Genomic DNA, 22,182 nt, shown 5'->3' with positions numbered 1-22,182 from the left:
TATCAAACTAATATGACAGATGACTAATGCAAGATTTTTGGACCTCAGCGAGTTTTCTCACTAGCCTTCTTTTGAATTCACACATAGTAAATGGCTGGTTTAGTTCACTGTATCAAAGGGATTTCTGCATAGATTCACTACTGTTAGCAGGGTAATAAAGCTTTTCTGTAACTTTGTAAAGGAAAACTTGAAAGTTTATCAACAGTAGATGAATATGAATATAAAATTTTTGTTATAAATTTAATTTAAATTAAAAAGTCGTTAGAAATTAAAAATTGTTATAAATTGTATTTTTATATTAAAAATGGCCAATTATTCTCTCAGAGATGGTGAGAACTTTTATCAAAAATCTCTGAAGCTCTGTGAAGAATTCAACTGCTAGTGTTTGGAAACAGTTATCTATTGCAGTGTTTTTTCTGCATCACTCATTTGTCATGGCAATGTTTGATAAGTAATCCAACGGCCTGACACCAAAAAATTTTTAAATTTGTTCCTATTTAAAAAAAACATGCAAGTCATGATATGGAAAAAGCTATACATCTGTTGATTTATAATAATAAAGCAGTATGCAGAGCTTGATATCTAGCAGAGTGCAGAAGATCCAGTTCAAGTCAAGCTATGTACTGTAACAGGTGAGGTGTTTCTGATTTGTATCAAAAGAGACCTTTGAAACAGATACTTCATACAAAAATATTATTACTTTTATTTTGAGATGTGCACACAATTTTTCTTTGAATAGTAATATACATAACAAAATACATTATAATCACTGCTTTATTGTTTCCCACCAACTTTCTTGTTATAATTTCAATAAAATAAAACTAATAATTAAGTCAGTCCAGTAGCTATTGGAGATTTATATCACAAATGAGTTAATAGGATAATTTTTGACAAAGTGAATCTCAGGAGACTACGTCATTACAATTTTGAACCTGCAGTGTCTCACTTTGATGTGAATTGGCAGATGAGTACATGCATTGGCCGGAAGCATTGTTCCCATGGAAATGTTATTTCCTACATTACAGCTGTCCCCATAATGCTGTTTTTGTTAAACTTCTTCAGCAAATTAATGAAATGAGAGCCTCTCCGAATGAATTAAGGTGTCTATTAAGAATGACATTAAAATTCCTCTCCTGCTTGTAAAAAGCTGTAAACGAAATCTTCAGTGGGTCTTCCAGTCTCACAGGAGACGTGTTAGAAAATATCTATTACATCAATAGAAAATTTGTTAAAATCCTTTCCCTGAGATACCACAGCACATGGCTGTATGCCACACTTGGCAAAGTGGATTTTTACTATTGCAGGTGCTTTATTTTCATTAGGGATCATTACCAGAGAACTAAGCTAAATGACAGGAAAGTAGTAATATTGACTTTGCATTGGGAAAAAAAGAAACCTGCAAGATCTGCCAAATGACTTGTGTAAATCTGATTCTCCAATACATACACTTCTGATAGAGCATCAGGATTATAAGTTTTCATTTCCAATTCTGCTGTAAAGAAGACTACAAAAATACAAAAAAAATCCTCAGAAATCCCACTGACAATGTACAGTACAATAGATGGTATTGATATCTTCTCCTTCACATTGAAAAATATTAATAATATTGTAGATTGGAAAAATGTCTGCTTCATAATACTGGTTTTAGTAAAGTGTATTTGTTGGTAAGGGAAAAAAAAATCAAGATTGTCATAATAATTTTAGTCTATCAGTCATACTTAGAAACAGAATAACATTTTTATTTATTTTTTGTTGAATAAGTGATATTCTTTGTAATTTGTTAGTGATCATGGAGTCACTGAGTGTAAGGATTCTGTACTGCTCACTGTGCTGCTTTCTGCCACAGACTGTTCTGGTTCAGGGCCAGGGCCTGATTTAAAAGTCAGTTTTATATAACTTCAGTACTACTTTACTCCTGCAGAACCCTGCTGATGTGATGTCAACTTACTAGGGTAGTGGAGAGGGAAGAGGAAGCTTTTCTACATCTACTAACACAAAATATCTGTCTTGTTGGTATGTTAGTGAGGAAGATGACAGAAGGAAGAGCAGGGAGAGGCAGAGATGGGAGAAAATGCTGGGAAGCTGTTGCGGGTTATGGGAAATGACCGTTCGGTTCAGTGAGTCACTAGGTGAGCTACAGGGCTGGGGTTCCTGGCGCTGGGACTTATTTTGAGCTGGCAGATGTATTATGATATTATTTAACAAATGAGATAAAGGGAATGAGAGGTGTTCGCCTTACAAGAGTCTAATTATTGTTTTGATAAGTCAAGGAGAGAAAAACGAGATAGTGGCAGAGGATGTCTGAAAGGATATGATCCGTGTTGCTTGAATGACCATGGTGTCTGAAGATTTGGGTTTGGGCCTGTTGTTTGTATTTCTTGTCTATGGAGAAAGACTGAGTCAGTGTATTTTTCTGGTTTAGCCTTTCTTGTTGCTGCCTGTTGGATTGCTTAATGTACAGAAAGAACGGGCAGTACTGCCCTGTAAAATCCTATGCAAAAACATAGGATGCCTGCAAAAAATCTTAATGAGGTTCTTTAACCTGTGGGACTTCATAATTGCTTTTTATAGCAGTAACGGCTTTCAGGGGAGTCATTGTCTTTAGCTCCTCCATCCCCATTCTGGTTGGTTTGCCACATATTGTAAATCTCAACAGGCATGATAAAGCATAAGGACTTCCAGGTGTCAGTGGGGGTTTTTTTTAGTTTATGTTTTGTTTTGGTTTCTTTTCTTTTTCTGGCCTAAACAAAAGGTTCCTGAGGAAATTTAGCACTTACCATACTAATCAGCCAATTTCTATAAAAAGTTTCTGTTTGTTCTGTAGGCAAGAATCTGACCAACTAGTGAGACGCTGTCCAACTCTGCAACTGGTTCAAAAGCTGCAGCCAAAAACTGCAGCTTTTTAACTATGGAGACAGGACAAGACTTTCCATTTGGTACATATGAAACAATGAGGATTCAGTGTGTCTGCAACTGCTTAATGGAAAATATAACAGCAGCCAACAATATTATCAATTAGTTCTAAAATTAGTATTTTCTTGTAAGATTATTAAACACCTTTAAAGCACTAATAAGTCAGTCAGAAATTGGGAGAGGTTGGATGAAGTTTCTGACTTGTTTTTTACTTCTTAACATCCAAAAATGTTGATTAAAACAAGTTTTTTTCTGGAACCTCTTTATCTAGGATCTGGAGCATTTGCCCACACCGCAGTCCATCTTACCTGGTGCAAGAGTTACCAGCTATAACTGTTGTATATAAAGTGGCTTCCAATCAGTTTCTCTGCCCTTAGGGCAGGATCCTTTTGCACTGTGAAATCTTCCCTCTCCTTAACCCAAAACTCACAAACAGTTGCTTTCCTCCTTGGTCAGATATCAAGGAAATGGTCTGTCTAAAGCAGGAGATACTAAGATTAAAGCAAAGATCTTCTTATGGGACCTACTTCTCTGCCTCCCTTCTATGAGTATTTCCTTAAGCTCTTTACAGTATTCCCCTCCGGCTATACATCAACTCCAGAAAGGATCATTTTCCAAGTAGCCAGTCCTAGACATTGTCTTTTGTGAGAGTTTCACTGCCAGTGTTTTCTTATCTTTCTGTAATTCAGCACAGATATTGACAAACTGAGGAGAAAACCAAGGTAGTTTCTGATTATCTGTTATAGTAGGAGTCTGGAAAACCTTGACAGCAAATTTGATTCCAGAGAATAATTGCACTCCCTGTTCTGAAAACAAGTGGGTCTCTGCAAAGAAATCTTGAAGATTAATGCCTTTAAGAAATCCAGAAACATAGCATTGCTTTTTCCAGAAGACTATGTATGAATAGCAGTTTTGTACTTGCTTACTGTTTTTCTTTAAAACTATTCAGAAAAAGCTTATGGGCTAGAATTGGCCTGTTGAATATCAGAATTTGAAAACAATCTGAGATTTGTAGTATCATCAAGGAATTTAAGGCTATGTCTAGACCAGTAAGCTAGACAGGGCCAGGACATAGTCTTGATCATCCATATTGTTTAAACAGTTTGTGTCCTCCTTGGCATAGCTTTGTCCTGGACACACCAATAAGGTGCCCCTGATTCAGCCTAAGCACAGTTCGGGAGATAGCACGGGTCAGGGTCTGTTTCCTCTAGGCAGCATGCCCGAGAAAACCCTCTTTTGGGAAGGATGTAAGCTAGCTGTGTGTATGCAGGTTGTCAAGGCCAGAGAACAGGCCTGAGCCATTTTATTAACTACTATAGATGTGGTACAGGGTTCTTCAATGACAAGAAGGACCATATTAAATTTCCTATCATAGGTATCTGTCAGTTTGGCTCCCCTCAGTTGGCTAGTATGGTATATTTTTAAGAATACTAACTGGTACTTAGGGTTCTCATACTTCACCGTTGGCTTTAAAGTACAAATACTTATAGATGTCTTACTCTAATTTCTTTTCTAATGTCTTATTTTTCTCCTTTGTTTTGAAGAACTTTCTGCTTTAGCTTTGAGAACATATTCCTTTAAAATTTATCCATAGCGTAGGCGGCCACAAACAGTTAAAGTTAAGAAAATGTACTGTAAAATACAGAGGAAGCTGACATGCCCAACTTGATCCTGACTATCTGGAATAATTATCTCTTGGGAAAACATAAATATGCTTAATACCGGTTTTGAGTTTGCTTTAAGTAGACTGTTTTAATTGACGATCAGATTTCAGAGTTTGTTTTACACTTAGCTGTTATTAGTCATTTAACCTGCTTGAGTATTCCCTCTGCTTGTTTGTGAAGAGATTACAGAGGAATACTGTATTTTAGGAAGGGTGTATAACGATACTTCTCACAACTGAGAAAAACTAGAAAAGACAGTGATCGGCATTGAAGGCAGAGTAGAGAAAACTTTCCTTTTTCTCTGTTCACTGGAAAATTGAAGCATCTGACTAGAGTTTCTAGCCTACTTACACAGACAGAGACCTGTCTGCAGGTCTCAGTGTCCTCAGGCAGTTTCCTGAATTTAGAGGTAATGCAGGAAGGAACGTTACTGTGAGAGCTTTACTCATCGCCCTGCTCTTGTTGACTAGTTGGCCTCCATAAGCCAAAGTCAGCGGCCTTGCTGTCACCTTCACTCTGCTGTTGCTGTAGGCTGTGGGCTGCCATGCAGCTGGGGTTATGTGATGATTTTGTTCTTGTCTTGATTCTAATAAGGGTGATTATTACACCATTATGCACATGTGATTGGGACTAGCATAGTTCATTCTTTAATTTTGGGGTTTTTTCCCCCGTCTGGCTGCATATTCTCTTTGCAAAGGATATTTTTAAGTTTAATATCTTATAAGGCACCTTGAGAACCCTGTTTTTAGTACATATCTATTCTTTGACTCATATCATCTCATAAATTGCTTTTACTCAATGTCAGTTTTAAAATATTGTTGTACATATTTAACTGGATGTGTGTGTGTATGATTATGTTTGTGTATATGTACATGTAAAGAAAACTTCATGTATAATTTCTGTTTCCTGTTAAGAGAAAATGTAGGATTTACTCTCTTCTGATTTACTCTCTCCATCTTACATTTATTTTACCTCAGAAAGGAATTAAACCTGACATACAACACCCTATTTTTCTGGGAATAATCCATTTCTGGCACTATCGGAAGACAGTCTGTGTAGAAAGGTAGCTTCAGTGGTGAGGATACCAAGCATCTACCAAGGATAATTAGTGAGTTAGGGTTTGGATGGCCAGAAAGGGTTCAGAGTGCTGATGAAGGACTTGGCTTGCTCATGACCACTGCAGATTTACTATGAGGTACCATAAGCCACTCAGGACTCCCCTAGTACTTATTTCTCAAAGCTTTTTTGGTGAGAGAGTAATTGAGAAAAAACAAAGCTGTGATGGCTTTCTCCAGGAGCTGTTTGCTAGTTGGGAGCATAACAAAGTTGTCTTCTCTGCTGCTTTTACAGAGGGGAAAAAAACAGCAGCAAACCTTTAATTAAAGCAAATGTTTTTAGAACTCTACTGAAAAAAAAATAGTTTTGTGAATGAACTTTCAATATTATCCATTTTAATAGTATGTGGTATATCCACACAAATCTAAATCTAAATCCCTTTTTCCTTGCTTGAATTATCTTTCTTACTTTTCTCAGTTGGTCAAAAGAATGTGGTTGAATGAATTGTAGCTCATTGTTGGCAGGTGTACACAGCAAAGCTTCATTTTGTGACACAGAAGCCTTTAGACAGCAGCCAAGGAGCAAATTTTTGTAATGCATAGTGCTTTCATAGTTAACTGCCTAGTGAAATTATAGCAACTTTGCATGCCAACCTTTTTAAGCACATCGATTTCTTTAATAAGGGTAATTATTGTAATCCATTGCACTTAAATAGAATTATACATCTTGGGAAATGACACATGAAGCACCTCAAAGGCACATTAGACTCAGGAAATGGGAACTTTCTCCTCAGTGTAAGTTTTATGAGAAAACAGAATGTTTCTGTTTTCACTGCTATGACATAAGACCTTTCCTGAACATTAATATCATTTATAAAGCAATGCCATAATTATTATTTCCTATTAGTAAATATGACAGGAACCCACTGATTTTCTGGATATCATTCTTGAAAAATGGATCATTGGAATACGTTGTTCTGCAAGCAGTAAAAATATTACTTCCCCTATCAGTCTGTGCTGTGCAAATGAGCTCCCTTGTGAAATAACAGAGATTCAGTAATGACTTATACTACAGTCTTTCCCCACAGGGGCGTTCATAAGATCTCTCTCCAGGGATCTGTTTTCAAAACAGTTTTAGAAACTAAATAGCTCTAGTTTTCTACTCCTGTGTCAAATTTGAACTGATTTTAAAAAATATTGAAAAGAGAGACTGGACAGACAACAGTCTTTAGAAAACTTGGGTTCAAAATAGCATTACTGGATAAGGGGCTCTAATTTTCTGATTCCTAGAAGAATTTTGCATAAGATAAAGTTGAAGACACTAGCTCTTCCCAACATTGTTCTTCCTAGATCTCTCTAGTATTTCTTACATGCAAGATAGTGTTGAAATTTAGAACTAGTTTCTGTGGCATGTCCTTTCTGTAAAACAATCCCTAAAGGTGTTTGAAAGAAAATACAGCATGTCATGTTATCATCTGACAAGTAAGTTATCATAGTGCTAAAAAGCCCCAGAAATACAGATCCACTTTTTCTTTCTTCCCTGCCTTCCTCTTTACCCGCATCCTATCCCACTCTTTTCTTAGTGTTAAATGTACCAATGTCAGTCAGTGTGAACTAACATATACCAACAAAGAGAGTTAAAAAAGGATAAGAAAAAAATTTTTAGGTTATCACTGTGTTCCAGTCTTTTGTTATCGTCTGTCAAGGCAAGGCCACTACGGCGCTCTCTCAGCTTTGTTTTGTGCCTCTCCATCTCCTGATCCAAACTCTCATTCATATTTTCCCTTATAACCTCCTTCAGAAGCACACCCAATGTTTTTTGACTTAATGGCAGAGGTCCACTTCTATAAAATAGCTCTTATGTTTTCCTCTGTGTTGTGTCTTAACTCCAAGCGTTTTGCGCCTTCATGCACATGCAGCTATCAACTAAAGGGCAAAGCACTTTATGGGTACCTCTCCAATATCTTAAATAGTTGCAGTGTTGTTCCAAATCTGATGCCTCATCCCATTTCCCCTTGAGTGAGTGGGAAGAGACCCAGTGATCCCTTTGCTTTCGAGAGCACTGCATTAGCTCCATAGGTAAGTTTTGTGTGACAGAACATGTGTTATAAAAACTTCATAAAGAAGCAATACAACCTTCCTTTTTTGAAATAGATTCAGGCCATTATAGGTAAGGGGAAAAGAATGTGGCTATACCTGCTAAAATTTACTCTAGAGCCATTTGCTGAACGGTAAAGCTCTAGGAATAGCCTTTGCATGTTTTTGAAAATCTGTTTAAAAAGCAAAAATATTCTTTGTTCATCTTTATATACTGGTGATTTAACACAAAAAAAATTTCCCCTGGTTTTCAGAAATATTGCACTGTTTTGTGGATTGTCTAAGACTGTATCTAGTGGGGAGTTTTTAGCGAGATGCACTGTACTGAACAGAATAATAAAGGTCTGAATTCTGTGCAAGAACTTCACTGCAATAGAAATATTCTCTATGTATTCTCAGGCCCACATGTGCTCCAGAGTTTCCAGGTCTGGATGTTTGTCCAGACACCTACCAGTTAGATGTCAGGGCAAAATTTGGATAGGTACTGCTGTCATCACTGTAGATTGTGATTTCTGTGCAAAGCAAAGGTCCCTTAGTCTGGACCACTGGGACACCAGGTCCCTCTGGGGCATGTTGTGAAATGCTGCAGCAGATAATTTAGACACAGCCATGTAAAGTGTGTAGAAACAGTCTATAAATGAGTACAAAAGGTATATTAGAATTAAATTCCACTTAGCAGTAATGATGATCTAAGTCACATAGCAGCCAAGTGTTGTATGAAATACATATAATACATGTATTTGTTGCTGAAGAGAGGGAGAAAAAAACCTACGGCTGTTCATTACTGTGTAATTTCATCAAAATCATAGGATGACTGAGCTAAACCAGATTACTGAAAACATCCTTGATATGCCTGGATGTTTAGAAACCAAAGTTTCAGACTGATATCCTTTCATTCCACTCAGTAATGAGTCAAGTATCTGTTTCCCAAAGGAATATAGATTATTTGTGTGTGTGTATGTACGTGAGAAGAAAAGGGGCAGAGCACTGATTGCAGAACTTAAATTTTCCTAGCAAAAAATGTATATACGGTATACTGATGTATTAATTATTTTATGTGCTTTTGCTGGTAATGTATTTTAAGACAATCAGTAAATAAGAGCTTATTATTTAAAACAAAATTTTGATGAGTCAAGTATGTTTACAGGAGATCAAACAGGAACCTAGAATTAAAATTGCTCCTTTTCACCTCTCAAAAACCAAACCCTACCTGTGTGAATTAGCTGCTTTTACCCTCCAGTCTCCCAAAACCTTCCATCTGAAACCTGTCCTTTTCTGTCTTCCCTTTTTTACTCTTCTTTGTCTGCATTGTTTATCCATCCACTGGCTGACAGTGTCTTTACATCCAAAATGCAAAGCAGACAGATGGGCGCCTCAGGAAAGAACATGACTAAGAGCACCAGCATCGGCGGGGACATGTACACACTGGAGAAGAATGATGGCAGCCAGTCGGACACAGCAGTGGGCACTGTTGGTGGTGGCGGCAAAAAGAGACGCTCCAGCATCGGTGCAAAGATGGTCGCCATCGTGGGTCTCTCGCGAAAAAGCCGTAGCACGTCACAACTCAGCCAAACTGGTAGGAACTGGATTTTTTTCCCCTCTCAAAGTATCATTTAAATGTACATAATGTGTATGTATTACTGTTTAATCATTTGGATATCCTGTTGAAGTTGCCTAATCAACAATATTCTACGGAATGAAGAAAATGGTCAAGCATCTTTTTTCTCTAGACATTTACTAAACTATTTTTTTTTTAGCAAAGATCCTTTTCAGGTTGGACTGAGGCTTTTATTTTCTGCTTGCTGGAACCTGTTTAATACACTAATTCCTTGCTTCTCAGGAGCCAACATGAGCTGCTGTACTTCTGTTTGGGGAGAATCCTTACCCTTGTTTGTGAAGGGTCGCTGAAATGTTGCAAAATTCCTTTGGTTTTATCACAAATAGTGTTTGTGTATTTCAATATGGTGGTTTTTTCACATTTGAACACGCAACCTTATTTTGAAATGAAACAATTTTCCTGAACAAAATATGTTACATTTTATTGCTTTAGTACAACTGTTTTATTGCTTTTTAATTAATTTCTTTTCAGCCTACAAGCATATTCACCATCAGCATAAATTTTCCTCATTTCTATTTATCTCAATTAAAATTTGATACTGAAATATTCTACCTAGGAAAAATGGAGAGTTTTTCTGCTTTGATGCCTAAAGCGTTTAAAATCTTATGCATTTTTTTGTATTCCTCCTATTTCAGAGAAAATCCATATAATGCACTCTGAAAAGCTCTCATTGTCAGTTAAGGAAGCTGTATAGGACAAGTGTATTTTACATGAAAAAGATTATTTGTATTTAAATGACATATATATAAAAAGTGTTTAAGCAATTTATATAGTTATGTACATATATACATTTATATATTTCAAGGTATATACACAAGGTTTACTGTATGTTCAGTATTTAAGCAAAACTGTTGTAACGTTTTCATATGGTTCAACATAAGTTTATAGTGTTCAGCTGTGTGTGGTCCCATCTGAAGGTCTCCATTGTGCTAATGGTCTCCATTCAAACACTGATAAGAGATTTTTCAGTTCTCTGGGAAGTTTGCAGTTTATGTCGTGAAACCAAAGTGATAAGAGTTTTAATGTACAAGTAAATGGAGCAAAACAATGATTTGCAATGTCAGAAACTGTGGTAAATTTTGTAAGTAAACTTTTGTAAGAAGGGGATTTAAAGTACCTGGAAAGAGTAGAAGTAAAAAAGAGGGGAAAGGAAGGGTAAGCAAGAGGGGTAACTGCAGAAGAAGGAGGAGCACAGAAAGAGAGCAGGGAGCTTGAGTGTGCGTCTTACTGAATGCGATATGAGACAAGAGAGAATGGAGAAGAAGAGGGGAAAGAACGTATATAGTGAAAGCTCTGAATATCACGCAGACACTGATGACTCCCTCAGTAGGCAAGTCTTTGCAGCAGTCTCATATTTTACCAACTCACTTGCAGGTTATGGAGCTGGCAGTTTCATATACGTTTCTATTTTCTCTGAGTTCAAATGAATGCGAGGCAAAAGATGAAGTCATCTTTATACAGATCTGGGAAGCGTCTGGTTGGGCAAGAAAAAAGCTTAGCCACTTGCTCACCTAGAAATCTAAATTTTACTCATGTGATAGTACACGGGTATGTAACTGTATTGATGTATTTGGAAATCAAGTCAAATACAATGCACTACATTACTAGTTCTGATCTAATCTGGTCTCTTACTGTAAGGGATATTAAATGAAGGGTGTCAGTTCTTTGTATGCTGTTCAAGTATGTCTCAGCACTAGAGAGAATCTGTATTGTGTGGCTTGCCTAGATTTGATTTAAATACCACACTGTCTTAGTTATTTGGGACTTTTAATCTGAAGTTTTTCTATTATATCCAATCAGTTGCCCAACAACTGATTAGATGCTCAAGTCAGGGACAAATGTGAAATGTAACTCTTTCAAAAGTACTCAAGGTCTCTTGACCCCATTGACTGTGAATGGGGTGTTCTGAAAAACTCTTGAATAAGGCGCTGTATTTCAGTGCTGTTAGAGGTGCAGCAGAAACCAGGGGAGCCTGCACGGCTCTGGCCGGCAGCCCTTCTCCCTCGGCTGCTCCCTGGGAGAGGTCTGTGCTCAGCGCTGGCCTGCACCCGGCCCAGATGAGAGCAGCCAGTGCACCTCCTGCTGCCGCCTTCTGAAAATGCCCCTCGTGTATCGGTTGGATAGGGGTTGTTTTGTGCAGCTGTTACCGCACACCAGCTCCTGCTGCCCTATTTGACAGCACTTCTGAGGGGCCTTGTCTGGTGGCCACATGTGGCTGCACCTAACAGGACAGGCACATGCATCATTTAAATAGTTGCGTCATGCAAGCATGCTGGTCATGCGGTGAGCAAGCCTGTGGCCACATGTCAGCCCCTGGATGAAGTGTGTGTCTCCAGTGCTACAAGGTGATGGCCTGTTGGGTGGGTGAGGTCACATCATGAAGAAGTGTCTTGCATGTCTTAAGTGTCCATCAGCACATCTTAAAGAAAACATTGGACAGCAGTGCTATACATGAATGCCAGAGGTTTAAAACTTGCAGTTAATGTGTTTAATGAATTTATAAATTTCCCTGTTTTATCTCACCATGGTCCTCTTTTCAGATGGTAAGTGCCTGCACAAGGAATTGTGTATTGGTACAAGCATTGATACAAGGGCTGGGATCAAAACACTAACGTGCTGTAGACGTCCTGTAAGTACAGTTTTCTGGAACTGAGAGGCAGGGGATACTCAGGTGGCAAGGCACTGGTACCACATAGAAACTGATCAAAGCATAAAGGGTTCTTAGGTAGTTTCTGAAGAAATTATGTCATTCAATTGATCAGCTAAATACCTCCTTACATATCAGGCTTGAAAAAGCATGCCGACGTCATGAGATAACAATACTACTATAGAAAGTTGTGATCATATTTATAGCAACTAGGCTTTTATAAACTGTGTGCTCATATGGAAGTCTTTTTTCAAGTGTTTTGTAATGCATAATTGTATTTCAGTGGTTTTCTTCATTCATATTTTATAACTAAATCTATGCCAGAAGTTTTTTTGAAAGTAGGTCATCATAACTGCTTTCAGGACTGTGAATCATGCTTACCATAAATGCCTTAAAAGGTTGATTTTTACTGTCTTTTCAAATTAATTTCATGTTATTTCTTGTTATTTGGCATAGTATTAAGAAATTGACACTCAAAATACATACAACAAAGTTTTTTATTCTGGTCTGTAATTCTTTTAGTGTACTCAGTTAGGAACAGTTGTTTGGGTTTTTGTGGGTAAAGGGTATGTTGATTTGTTGTTATAGGTGGAAGTAAAAGGAGTAATTGTAATAATAAATTTATTACCTAACAATGGTATTTTGATTTCATTCAACTATGGCTAGTGTATATTCTGTGTTGGAAGGCTTCCATTCCAGAGAGAGAACTGAATACACCTGAAATATGAGAAAAACCTGAATAAGCAATGCTCTTTTCTCCTCAGACATATACAGTCTTCAATGCTTAGAAAATTGCTAATCCGGTAACTCTGCTGACGAAGGGTAATTTATGAGAGTAAAAGAATAACTCAAGACTTTGAAAAGATCTGACCTCATTAACATAGGCACTAGGAACTGATCTTTTCAGATTATCATAGCAAGAGAATCCAAGTGTGTTGGATATCCATTACATGAGAAGATTTTAAGTGGTGCTCTGTGGATCACTATTGTTATGGGAAAAGAGCAGAAAAAATGCCAGTGTTAAGGCCATGGAAATACAGAAAACATGAATAAAAATAGATGAGACTCACTCTCTGGTTTCGATTTGGGCTTAAAGGAGAGCTGTAATTTATTTTTTAAAAGTTCATACTCCTTTTAGCAATGTGTATCACTGCTGTGATATTTCTTTCCTATTATTTGATTTAATTTTTAAGTGTGAGGATATACAGGATCAGTATTTTGTGAACTGATTTGATGTATTTCAAAGCAGCTTAAAAAAAAAAAAAAGAATCTGGAAATTCCTGCAATTTCTTTAACCTTGGAATCAAGCTAATGGTTGGATGACACAAAAGTAATTTTACTTATGGTAACTTTTACTTAAGATAAGACTTTACTAAAAGACAAGATACTATAGAGTGGCAAGGTAAATCAGAATTGATTTTAGTGCTGGTTCCTGTACCTTTTCAGTGCTACAAAAAATAGCTAAAGGAATACTCCCTACACTTGAGTCAAGCAATTATTCCTAGAAGCTAACAGTTGGCGGGTTAGAAAGAGTTTATGTTGTAACCTTCAGATCCTGATTCCACAGGCATTCTTCCTAGTGGAAAAGCTGGCTTTCTTTACAGAGGAAAATAAAATACAAAATGCAAATCCCAAGCAGCATCTTATCAGTGTTTGCTTAGCTATTCCTATCTGGAATGCAGTCCTTCTCCTGCTGGACAGCCCTGAGGGAACTGATGAGCAGGCTTCCATACAGGTGCAGACCTGTAACTCTGTTATATTTCATTAATGAGTGAATTCTTTGCCCTCTTCTGATTACACGACGTTAGATCTCCCTTTCAACTTACATGCACTGTCTCTGGCAGGTGGCTACCTGGGTGTCTTGACTTTCCTTATTTAGCTGACATTTCTCCTTTAGCTGGGAAAATGTTTTGTCTTTTCTTTAGTTAGCCAAGACCTACTGTGTTTGTAGGCTGATTATATCCAAAAGCCTAAGCAGTTTAATTTATGTTTTCAAGAGTTTTTTTAGAATCTGGACCACATCATGGACCACACATACTGAAACATTTCCTGTGTATACATTCAGTCACATGTACAGCGTCCAGCACGCTCTCAGAGACTGAGTCCCATGATGTCTTTGGGTATATGATCACAATAGATGGCATCTATTAAAATAGATGACAAAAAGCATGTAACAGCATGACTTGAGAGAGACCCGTGTAGTAATGCCTGCAGAGAGGTGTAACCACGTGTTTGAATAGAAATAAACTGCCCTTGTGTGTCTCTGTAGAGTGTCCACGGTACAGTGCTCTGGAGGGCCCTGCACACATGAACCTAGCAGGTGACGCTGGGGGTCAACTGACACTGCCTGAACTGCAGTTTCCCTGCGGCGACATGTTGCTCCATGTAAACTAATTACTCTTTCTAATAGGTGAATTCTCCCAAGATAAAAGTTGTAGGAAAGCATTGGAAAACTACCGGAAAGCTATGCAAGGTCAACCAAGACACAGACATGTATTAAAACCTATTAAAGTCTCATTAGAACCAAAAAGCTTTTTTTTTTTTAATGACCAAGATAAAGGCTGTCCCTCCTTTAGCAGGAAGTCAAACTTTGGCAAGATGCCATATGTGGCATGAAGTTATAGGGCTGTAAAAGTAGAGTTTTGGGACAGTGTCATGGTGTTCTGAGCTCTTTTAGTATCCTTTATAATTTTGGTGGGGTTAAACTATGGCATATTCTTGAAGTTATATTTCTCTGTAGAAAAAAAAGCAAAAATCAGGTGATTCAGTGCAAATAAAATGATGATTGCCCTTCAGAGAATTAAATAGTGTTCATCAAAAAGAGGCACTTCTGTTTCAACAAATTCTGGAGAGGTCCAAAGGGTAATCCCAGTGAAACAAGGTTAAAGTATTTTGAAATTTTGATATTTTATGGCTACATCTTTTCTTAGAAGAAATGGAAGAAAAGTAGGTCTCACAGAGCAAAAAGCTCAAGTGGGATTTTATTTTCTCTGTGTGTGTGTGTGTGTGTTAAAAGCCAAATTTTGAATTCTATATGGTTTGTAGGGTGTTGAAACTATGGTCCAAAGTGCTGTATTCATAAGTAGAATAGTCTCAGTTATGTCTGTCGTGAACCAACCATGTAGAGCAATTTCCTCAATTACTGGAATAATTGAAGGGAATCTGTTGGGAACATTGGTCTTGGTCTTGTATGGAATTTCATATTTCTCAATTCAAAGTTCAGATTTATATAAAAAACAGTCTTCTACCACACATACAGTAAATATGTTTCCTATTAAAATGAAGATGATTAATCACTTCCAACAATGGTAACTAAAGGAGAAACTACATTGATTGCCTTTCATTGTCTAAAATGAGATAGACTATGGTAAGCAAGCAACTTACTGAACTAAAACTGTATTTGTTTTCATAATATACATTGTTGTTTTCTATCCCTAGAATTAATTTATGTGGCCAAAACGGCAACTGAAATTATCACTTACTACTTTTAATCTGGCCATATATTTTAATTTTTTTAAAATCACATATATAATTCAGGTGTTTTGAAGCAAACCATTTGTTTGGGGTTTTATTTCCTCTCCTATTCCAGAGACATAAATTGCTTGTTAATAAATTGCTTTAATGTGTAGTATTATACTTGTATCAGTATTCTTGATGTGTAATCTGATTTAGTTTCAAAATAAACCCATATTACATTGATAGAAATATAGGATTAGCAGTTGACAAGAGATTAAACCCAATTTATCCTACTGATTAGTTGAGAATTGTGACCTGAATCATTTACCAAAGAGAAAGTACCATTATAATAAGTACATTACCAAGAGCGTTAATCAGCTTTTACTAAATAAACTCTGGAGAATATGCTAATAAATAAATAGACTCTAATTGCAAACTAAAAAGACTGACTACACAGGCTTTTAAATATATTTTACTAAGGTGATAGATTTTTGTTTTTAAATTGTTTTGTTCCACATGTAGGAAAAGACTAGGAAAGAAGATAAGGCAGTACAAAATTTATGCAACTCTCCTCAATGGATTTTCTGTAGAGGAGGTAGGTATATATTTAAGTCCTCATATTTTCATAAAGATTCTGTGAGAGATGGATGCAGTAAAAAGAAATATATAGCTGAGGTGTCAGAACTGAACTCCAGGCAGTGCTAGCTATGATCTTATAGAAGTCCTCTGGAAGACACTTCTCACACACAAAGTGTGGGAGACACCTTATGCCGTATATAAGCAGAAATTCCAGGCAGGTGAGAAGGAAGTCCTGTAATGACACTAGGAAGTAAGAATAAAAGGCTTAATTTTGGGACAAAATGTGCAGATCATGTACACCAACTGAGCAATACTGCCCCAGTCACAAATTACTCATTGAACTTCCTCTCTGTAATATGTAGTTACCAACTCAGTGAGATATACGCCTGTGAGATTTCCAGCTGACCGTGGTAGAAGTAAAACTAAATCCCCTGGCTGTAGGCATTTATATGATTAAAACCCCCTACTTTTATTTCCAAAAATGATTTTCCGTGTTGCCAACCCTTTCCTTAAAAAGCAACTTACTTATATTACCACTTGATCTCATTAAGAGAAAAAAAGGAGAAAGCTATAAGTGAGATCAGAACGTTTAGCTTGACCTTCCACAAGATTTTTTTTCTTTCCATAATTAGAGGTAAAAATAGAGAGGGAAATGTAGGGTGATCTTTCTTGGTAAGAATTCTGCTAAACTGTCTTTTCTTATTCAGAGCAGAAGAATTCTCATAAGATCCCTGCTAAAAAAAAATATACATCTCATAAAAAAACTTTAAAGCTGTTTTATTTCTGTTTTCACAGTAAACAAGATTTGTTCTTTATGTTGTTACATAAGGAAAACCCATCACAGTCCTTCCTGAATTAATTCAACCTGGAGAGCATTTCCTTTTTAGGCTATGCGGGAGCTATTCAACAGAATAATTTAGGGTTTCCTTAAGAAACTTTCAGTTTGAAAACTCCTTTTGGGATTTTATAATCCCTTAGTTAACATGTGATATAATAGATGTGAATTTCTTGTTGGATATTCTGTGAAAAAGGGCTCTGACTTCATCCTACTGAAACTTGAGAGTAAAAAGAAGAACTTTATAGGGCAATTTCATACTTTTCCTCTGGCAATTACTCAGTTTTCAGTTTGCCTGAAATGTCTGGGATACTCACCTGTAGTTACAGTTCTGTGTATCTACATAGTTTATACTTTAGGGAAGAAAATTCAGTTTTATTTGTTTCCAGTTGAAATAATTTTTCTAGTATTGTCAATTTTTTTACATAGCCACCTCAGTGACTACTGTTTGTATTGTTCTAGAAGGATAATACTTATCTACACATCGCTCTATCAACCACCTTCACTAAAAAACAGTGTGCCATGAAGGGAGACTTACTTCAGATCTCCAAAGGCCAGCAGGAAGAGGGCTGTTGTACTTTGCTCTTGGACAGTTATCAGAAGCGTGGTTTTAGCACCAAAAATAAACAAATATGACATTTATATTTACAGATTCATTGAGGCTGCATCTTTTTTTAATTTAACATTTCATAATAATACAGGATTTCCTTCCTTGTACTTAAATGGAATGAAATATTAAAGGTCCTTTAGCAAGTCATAATTCAATATTGAATTTATGTCCTTAACACTACCCATGCCATCAGCAATACTATTAATACTCTTTTGATAAATGATTTTTTTTTTCTAAGGATAGAAGGTAATTTATAAAATAATTACCTGAAAGTAAAAAATAATGAAAATAGCCCCAGAAGTAAAAGTGGTATTAGAGGCATGCTTTGTAGACTAATTCAGAACAGCTCTCTGGCCTCAACTGGTATGCAACTTATGTGGACACTGCAGTATTAAAAAAGTTCAGTTTTATTGCACTCTCATATTGCCCCTTTCAGCTGGCTGTTGTATGCCTGTATTATAAATAAGAGTAATCTGTGTTCTCCATAGGGTAAAATGGGGAGGTAAACGTTACAGTACTTCTGCTTTTAAACACCGCACAAGATATACAGCTCATGGGAAATCATGCAGATACTGAGAGTACAGTTGTGTGGGCTCTTCATACTTCTGGACTCTTTGGGCTGGTGTCCCTCATAATAAACTGGGAAATGCCTCCTAGGCATCTCCAGACCATTTAGGTTGGCTTTGTCTTCATGGAAGAAGCGTGATGATGCTATCACTCAAAACTTGTATGTGTCACTAACAGAAAACTCTTACAGGAGAAATGATATTAACAACAGAGTAATTTAAAATTAGTTAAGTGTACTAGTGATGATTCACAGAAAATTCACAAACAATCATTGGATCAGGAAGCTGAACCCTCTACTCACAAACAAATTACCCTAACCATTAGCCTACAGTCATGGCTCTCTTACCAATGCTTTATTTGACCTATTGGGTCTTCATTTTTTTCTTTTTTTGGTTGCTAGCAAACACTTCAGTTTGCAAAATAGTGAGTGTCAGGTATGTGTCAGATGGTGTGTGCCAGGTACTCTCCAAGAAAGTGGGAAATGCTTTAGTCTTCTCCAGCAGGGGAGGGGCTCTGAACCCAGATCTCCCTCCATCATGGATACATCCTCTTGGTTGCAATATAAAACTGAGATTCGGTTTCTGCTTCTCTAGAGATGTAATAAAAGAAAGCAGTGGCCAAAACTACCTTTCTTGAGCAGAATCCTGTAGCCGCAGTTTGTAAAGCTTACCAGATTTGTTCCTGAGGCAGAATGTGCAGGACCTGTGTTTTCTGAGTGCTACCTGTAGGGTAGGTCCCTGCCATCTCCATGGTGGCAAGAGTCAGTAGCTTCTCAACATACACAGAATTAAAATTAGAGGGAAAATTAGGATAAAAAAGATGATTTTGGGGAACTTAGGCGCCACTGGGGCTATAAGCAGGATTTTTCATGTTTATTTCTTTGGAATGAGATGGCAAATTCCTGTACATTTTAGGCACTTGTATCCATTTTTAAACCATTTTTTATTCATATCTGACCTTTGCAGTCTGTATAGAGAAGTGAGACAAACACAGGGAAGGATAACAGAGAAACAGAAAAGAGAAGTTACCTGAGACAAGCAGAAGTCAATGGAGAGCCAGAATATAAGCCTAAAACTTGTCAAGTCCCTAATCCATGCTTTAGCAACACGACAAAAAAGAATTGGTGAAATTAAATTATTTTTTCTGTCCTTCTGGGTGTACGTTTGTGCTTCTTAACTATGCTATTGGACAACTCCAGGTAATTTTTTTTTTTTTTTTTCAATTTGATGAAGTAAAACACATCCTTATACTTAGCTATTGCCAAATGTTTTGGCAATGGATACTGAGGGTTTTGAAGACATCACAAGTGCATCTAAATTCAGTGGAAACTTGAGAATCTAGTTCAAGGAGTGCACTGGTGAACTGCATATTTTTGCTACAGTTCTTTTATATTTTAGTAGTTTATGACTGAGGAATTGCTCCAAGATTTTTCTTAAATGTCAGCACAGGTTTTGTTATTGCATTTTGATTACCGCTTGAACAAAGTGATAGGATTTTCTCTAATACTGTTAGGCATATGTGAGTTCAGTTAAACTCTCTCTTCCTGCTCAGGGAATATATTAAGAAGCAAAAAATTGTCATTGAGAACATATCACAGAAGGAATAAAACATGCAGGTTGTTCTCAAACCATTTCTAATGGAGCATGTTTAAGAAAAGGTGAATAATTCTTTAACAAAGGCAAAAATATTTTTTTTCCTCATCAGCTAAATAATTTGTGTATGGTTCTTTGTGAATTTGCCTAAGATGAACAGAACCTTTGGGAGATATTTTCTTAGCAGTCCTACTTTTTATTGTAAAGCAATCAAAACACAGTCTCTTTAACACTGGGAGGGGGGGTTGTCTTTTTATACCTATTTTTAGGAGTTTTTCCTACGCTTGAAAGTGCTTGTGTGAATGACATTGAATTTTTTTATTGTCATGATCTTTTCATTACAATATGAAATCTTAAACTATATATGCTATCTTACATGAATTAAAACTCTGCTCCAAAAGTTACATTCAGATTTTATCCAGTTTTGTAACTATAGTACTCTAATATTTAGGTTTTGCCATTGTCTAGGTAGAATTTGGTGCCAGCAAAAATTATTTTTAGCTCAGTCTATGAAATCACATTGCGACTTAATTGAAAATATTCACAGTAATAAGTACTCTTCTTGTTACTATTTGCTTCAGTAAGACCTGTCAAGAACAAATTTGTCCTGTGAAGGGAAAGATTACTTCTGTGTGATTAACTAAATTAATTAATAGTTACCAACATTAGAGTTTTTATAAGGTGGAAATCTTAAGTATTTTTCAAAATGTAAAATTAATGCAATATTTTGTGTGAAACCTGCCATGATTAAGGCAGTGCCATATTTAACTATTATATTAAGTGGAAAAGATAACATAGTAACACCTTACAAAATAAAACTGATTCTTATAGAAACTGAATCGTAGATGTTCTAAAATCTGTAAATTACATGTTCTACCAAGGCAATATTCTACTTTTGTTTTAATACAGCATAAAAATATGCTATATGAACATCAGAAAAATTCTTTACAGATTTGTTTTAATTTAATAACTGAATTTATTCAATGATTTCTGAATTTTATCAGTAACAAGTACTTTTTTTTGCAATAAGCATTCATATAAAACATTATGAGTTGGTTAAATGTCAACATTTTATAATTTTGACATCACTTTTTTAATATTTGTTTTAATATTTTCAGTCATTTTAGGAGTATGCAAGATTGGGTAGTATTTCTGAAACCTTAAACTCACAGATTGGAATCATTACCTTGTGAAAATTCATGTCTCCTGAACGGGTCTTCAAAACTAAAATAGGACCACTATTGAATTTGAAGGTCTGGTTAGAAACATTGCCTGTGTTTCACCAAAATGTGCTTTTTCTTGAATAGGGCAAAGAACCTCTTCTCCCCGATACCAGCTATATGTCCTTGTTATGTTCTCAGTTAGATATTGTCCTCTTTGTTTCACCAGTTGTATTGAGCTCCCTGCTGTTCTCAGGCATATCTGAAGAGCAGGCATTCCAGTTGTTTCCTTGGTGGAGTTTGTAGGCAACTGAAAAGTTGTTTCAGTTTGTGATCTCTGTATACCATGAGTTGCATTACTTGACTGCAAATTGAGCTCCCATCCAGAGGATGCAAATAAAATTGTGTAATATGAATGTGTGTAACCTGGAGGAAGAAAAAGGTTTAAGCAGACTTTTTATTACTTGCCTGTTGTAAAGACATTCTGATTTTATTTCTGAGATTGAAAATTATTTATGAATGTTGGAAATTAGCTGAGTACATGTGTTTGCTATTAAGCATATGAGTAGTTCCACTGAAGTTAGTGATACATTTGAGGGATACCGACCCTCACAAAGGGAGGGAAGACATGTGAATCCACTTTTCACACAAAAGCAATCCTGTTTTCTGCTTCAGCTCTCTTTCTTTGCTAGGACCACTAAAGGATGAGAACTAGAGAAACCCTTCAGCTGTCTCGCTGTTGCCGTTACTACACTTGACTAGGGCAATGTGGTTTAACTTCACCATCTTATCAATAGCCAAAGTCACATCTTCATCAGTGAAGGGACAGAAATGCCAGGAAGTGTAGAAAATCACTCCCAGTCAAATAGGTAAAATACGTAAGCCTGGAGAGAACTGTTCACTGTGCTGTTCCATCAGCTACCCAGTGGCTGAAGACCATACTGCCATAGGAGTTACCTTTAAAAGCACCAATTCTCAGCTAGTGCACAAGCTGAGACTCCTCATATTCCATTAATGTACTGACAGAAGCCAGGTGCCAGCAACAGCTACCCATTAAAGGTCAGGCTGCATGAAAATGAACAGATCAGTCAGTTCAGCAGCTTCCTTACAGAGAGGTCTGTAAGTGCTCAGTGGACAGTAGAAGTCATTAACTTGCATGCTTTTTGCTATTCCATTTAAGCAAGTGCTTTCATGCAGCGTGTTGGCAGATTATAGGAACTGTTGAACAGAACCCCACTGGGAAAAGGATTCTTTGCAATTTTGAAATTACTTTTCTCAGATCATCCAAGCTAGATCTTGGCTTTTGCCACCATGCTTGTCTCTTCTCAGTGGGGAGATGAATCTAAACGTGTGCCAGTTGTGTCTGTGTTGCATATTCTCAGCTTTTCC

General features: G+C 36.7%; 1 protein-coding gene across 41 annotated transcripts in view; it reads left to right on the top strand.

Annotated features, from left to right (window-relative positions):
- Positions 1-22,182, top strand: part of RIMS2 (regulating synaptic membrane exocytosis 2) — a 515,547-nt gene that overhangs the window by 447,101 nt on the left and 46,264 nt on the right. For 28 of the 41 annotated variants that reach the window (XM_076329285.1, XM_076329287.1, XM_076329286.1 and 25 more), the window contains one exon: positions 9,064-9,305. The exons of the other annotated variants lie outside the window; for them this stretch is intronic. In XM_076329285.1, the coding sequence (XP_076185400.1) occupies positions 9,064-9,305 (242 nt within the window). The remainder of the gene's footprint in view (positions 1-9,063; positions 9,306-22,182) is intronic. 41 annotated transcript variants of the gene reach the window in all.

The sequence above is a fragment of the Aptenodytes patagonicus genome, chromosome 2, assembly GCF_965638725.1.
Source record: "Aptenodytes patagonicus chromosome 2, bAptPat1.pri.cur, whole genome shotgun sequence".
NCBI classification, from domain to species: Eukaryota; Metazoa; Chordata; class Aves; order Sphenisciformes; family Spheniscidae; genus Aptenodytes; species Aptenodytes patagonicus.
Note: the sequence above shows the minus strand (reverse complement) of the source record. Positions and strands in the feature narration are given on the sequence as shown.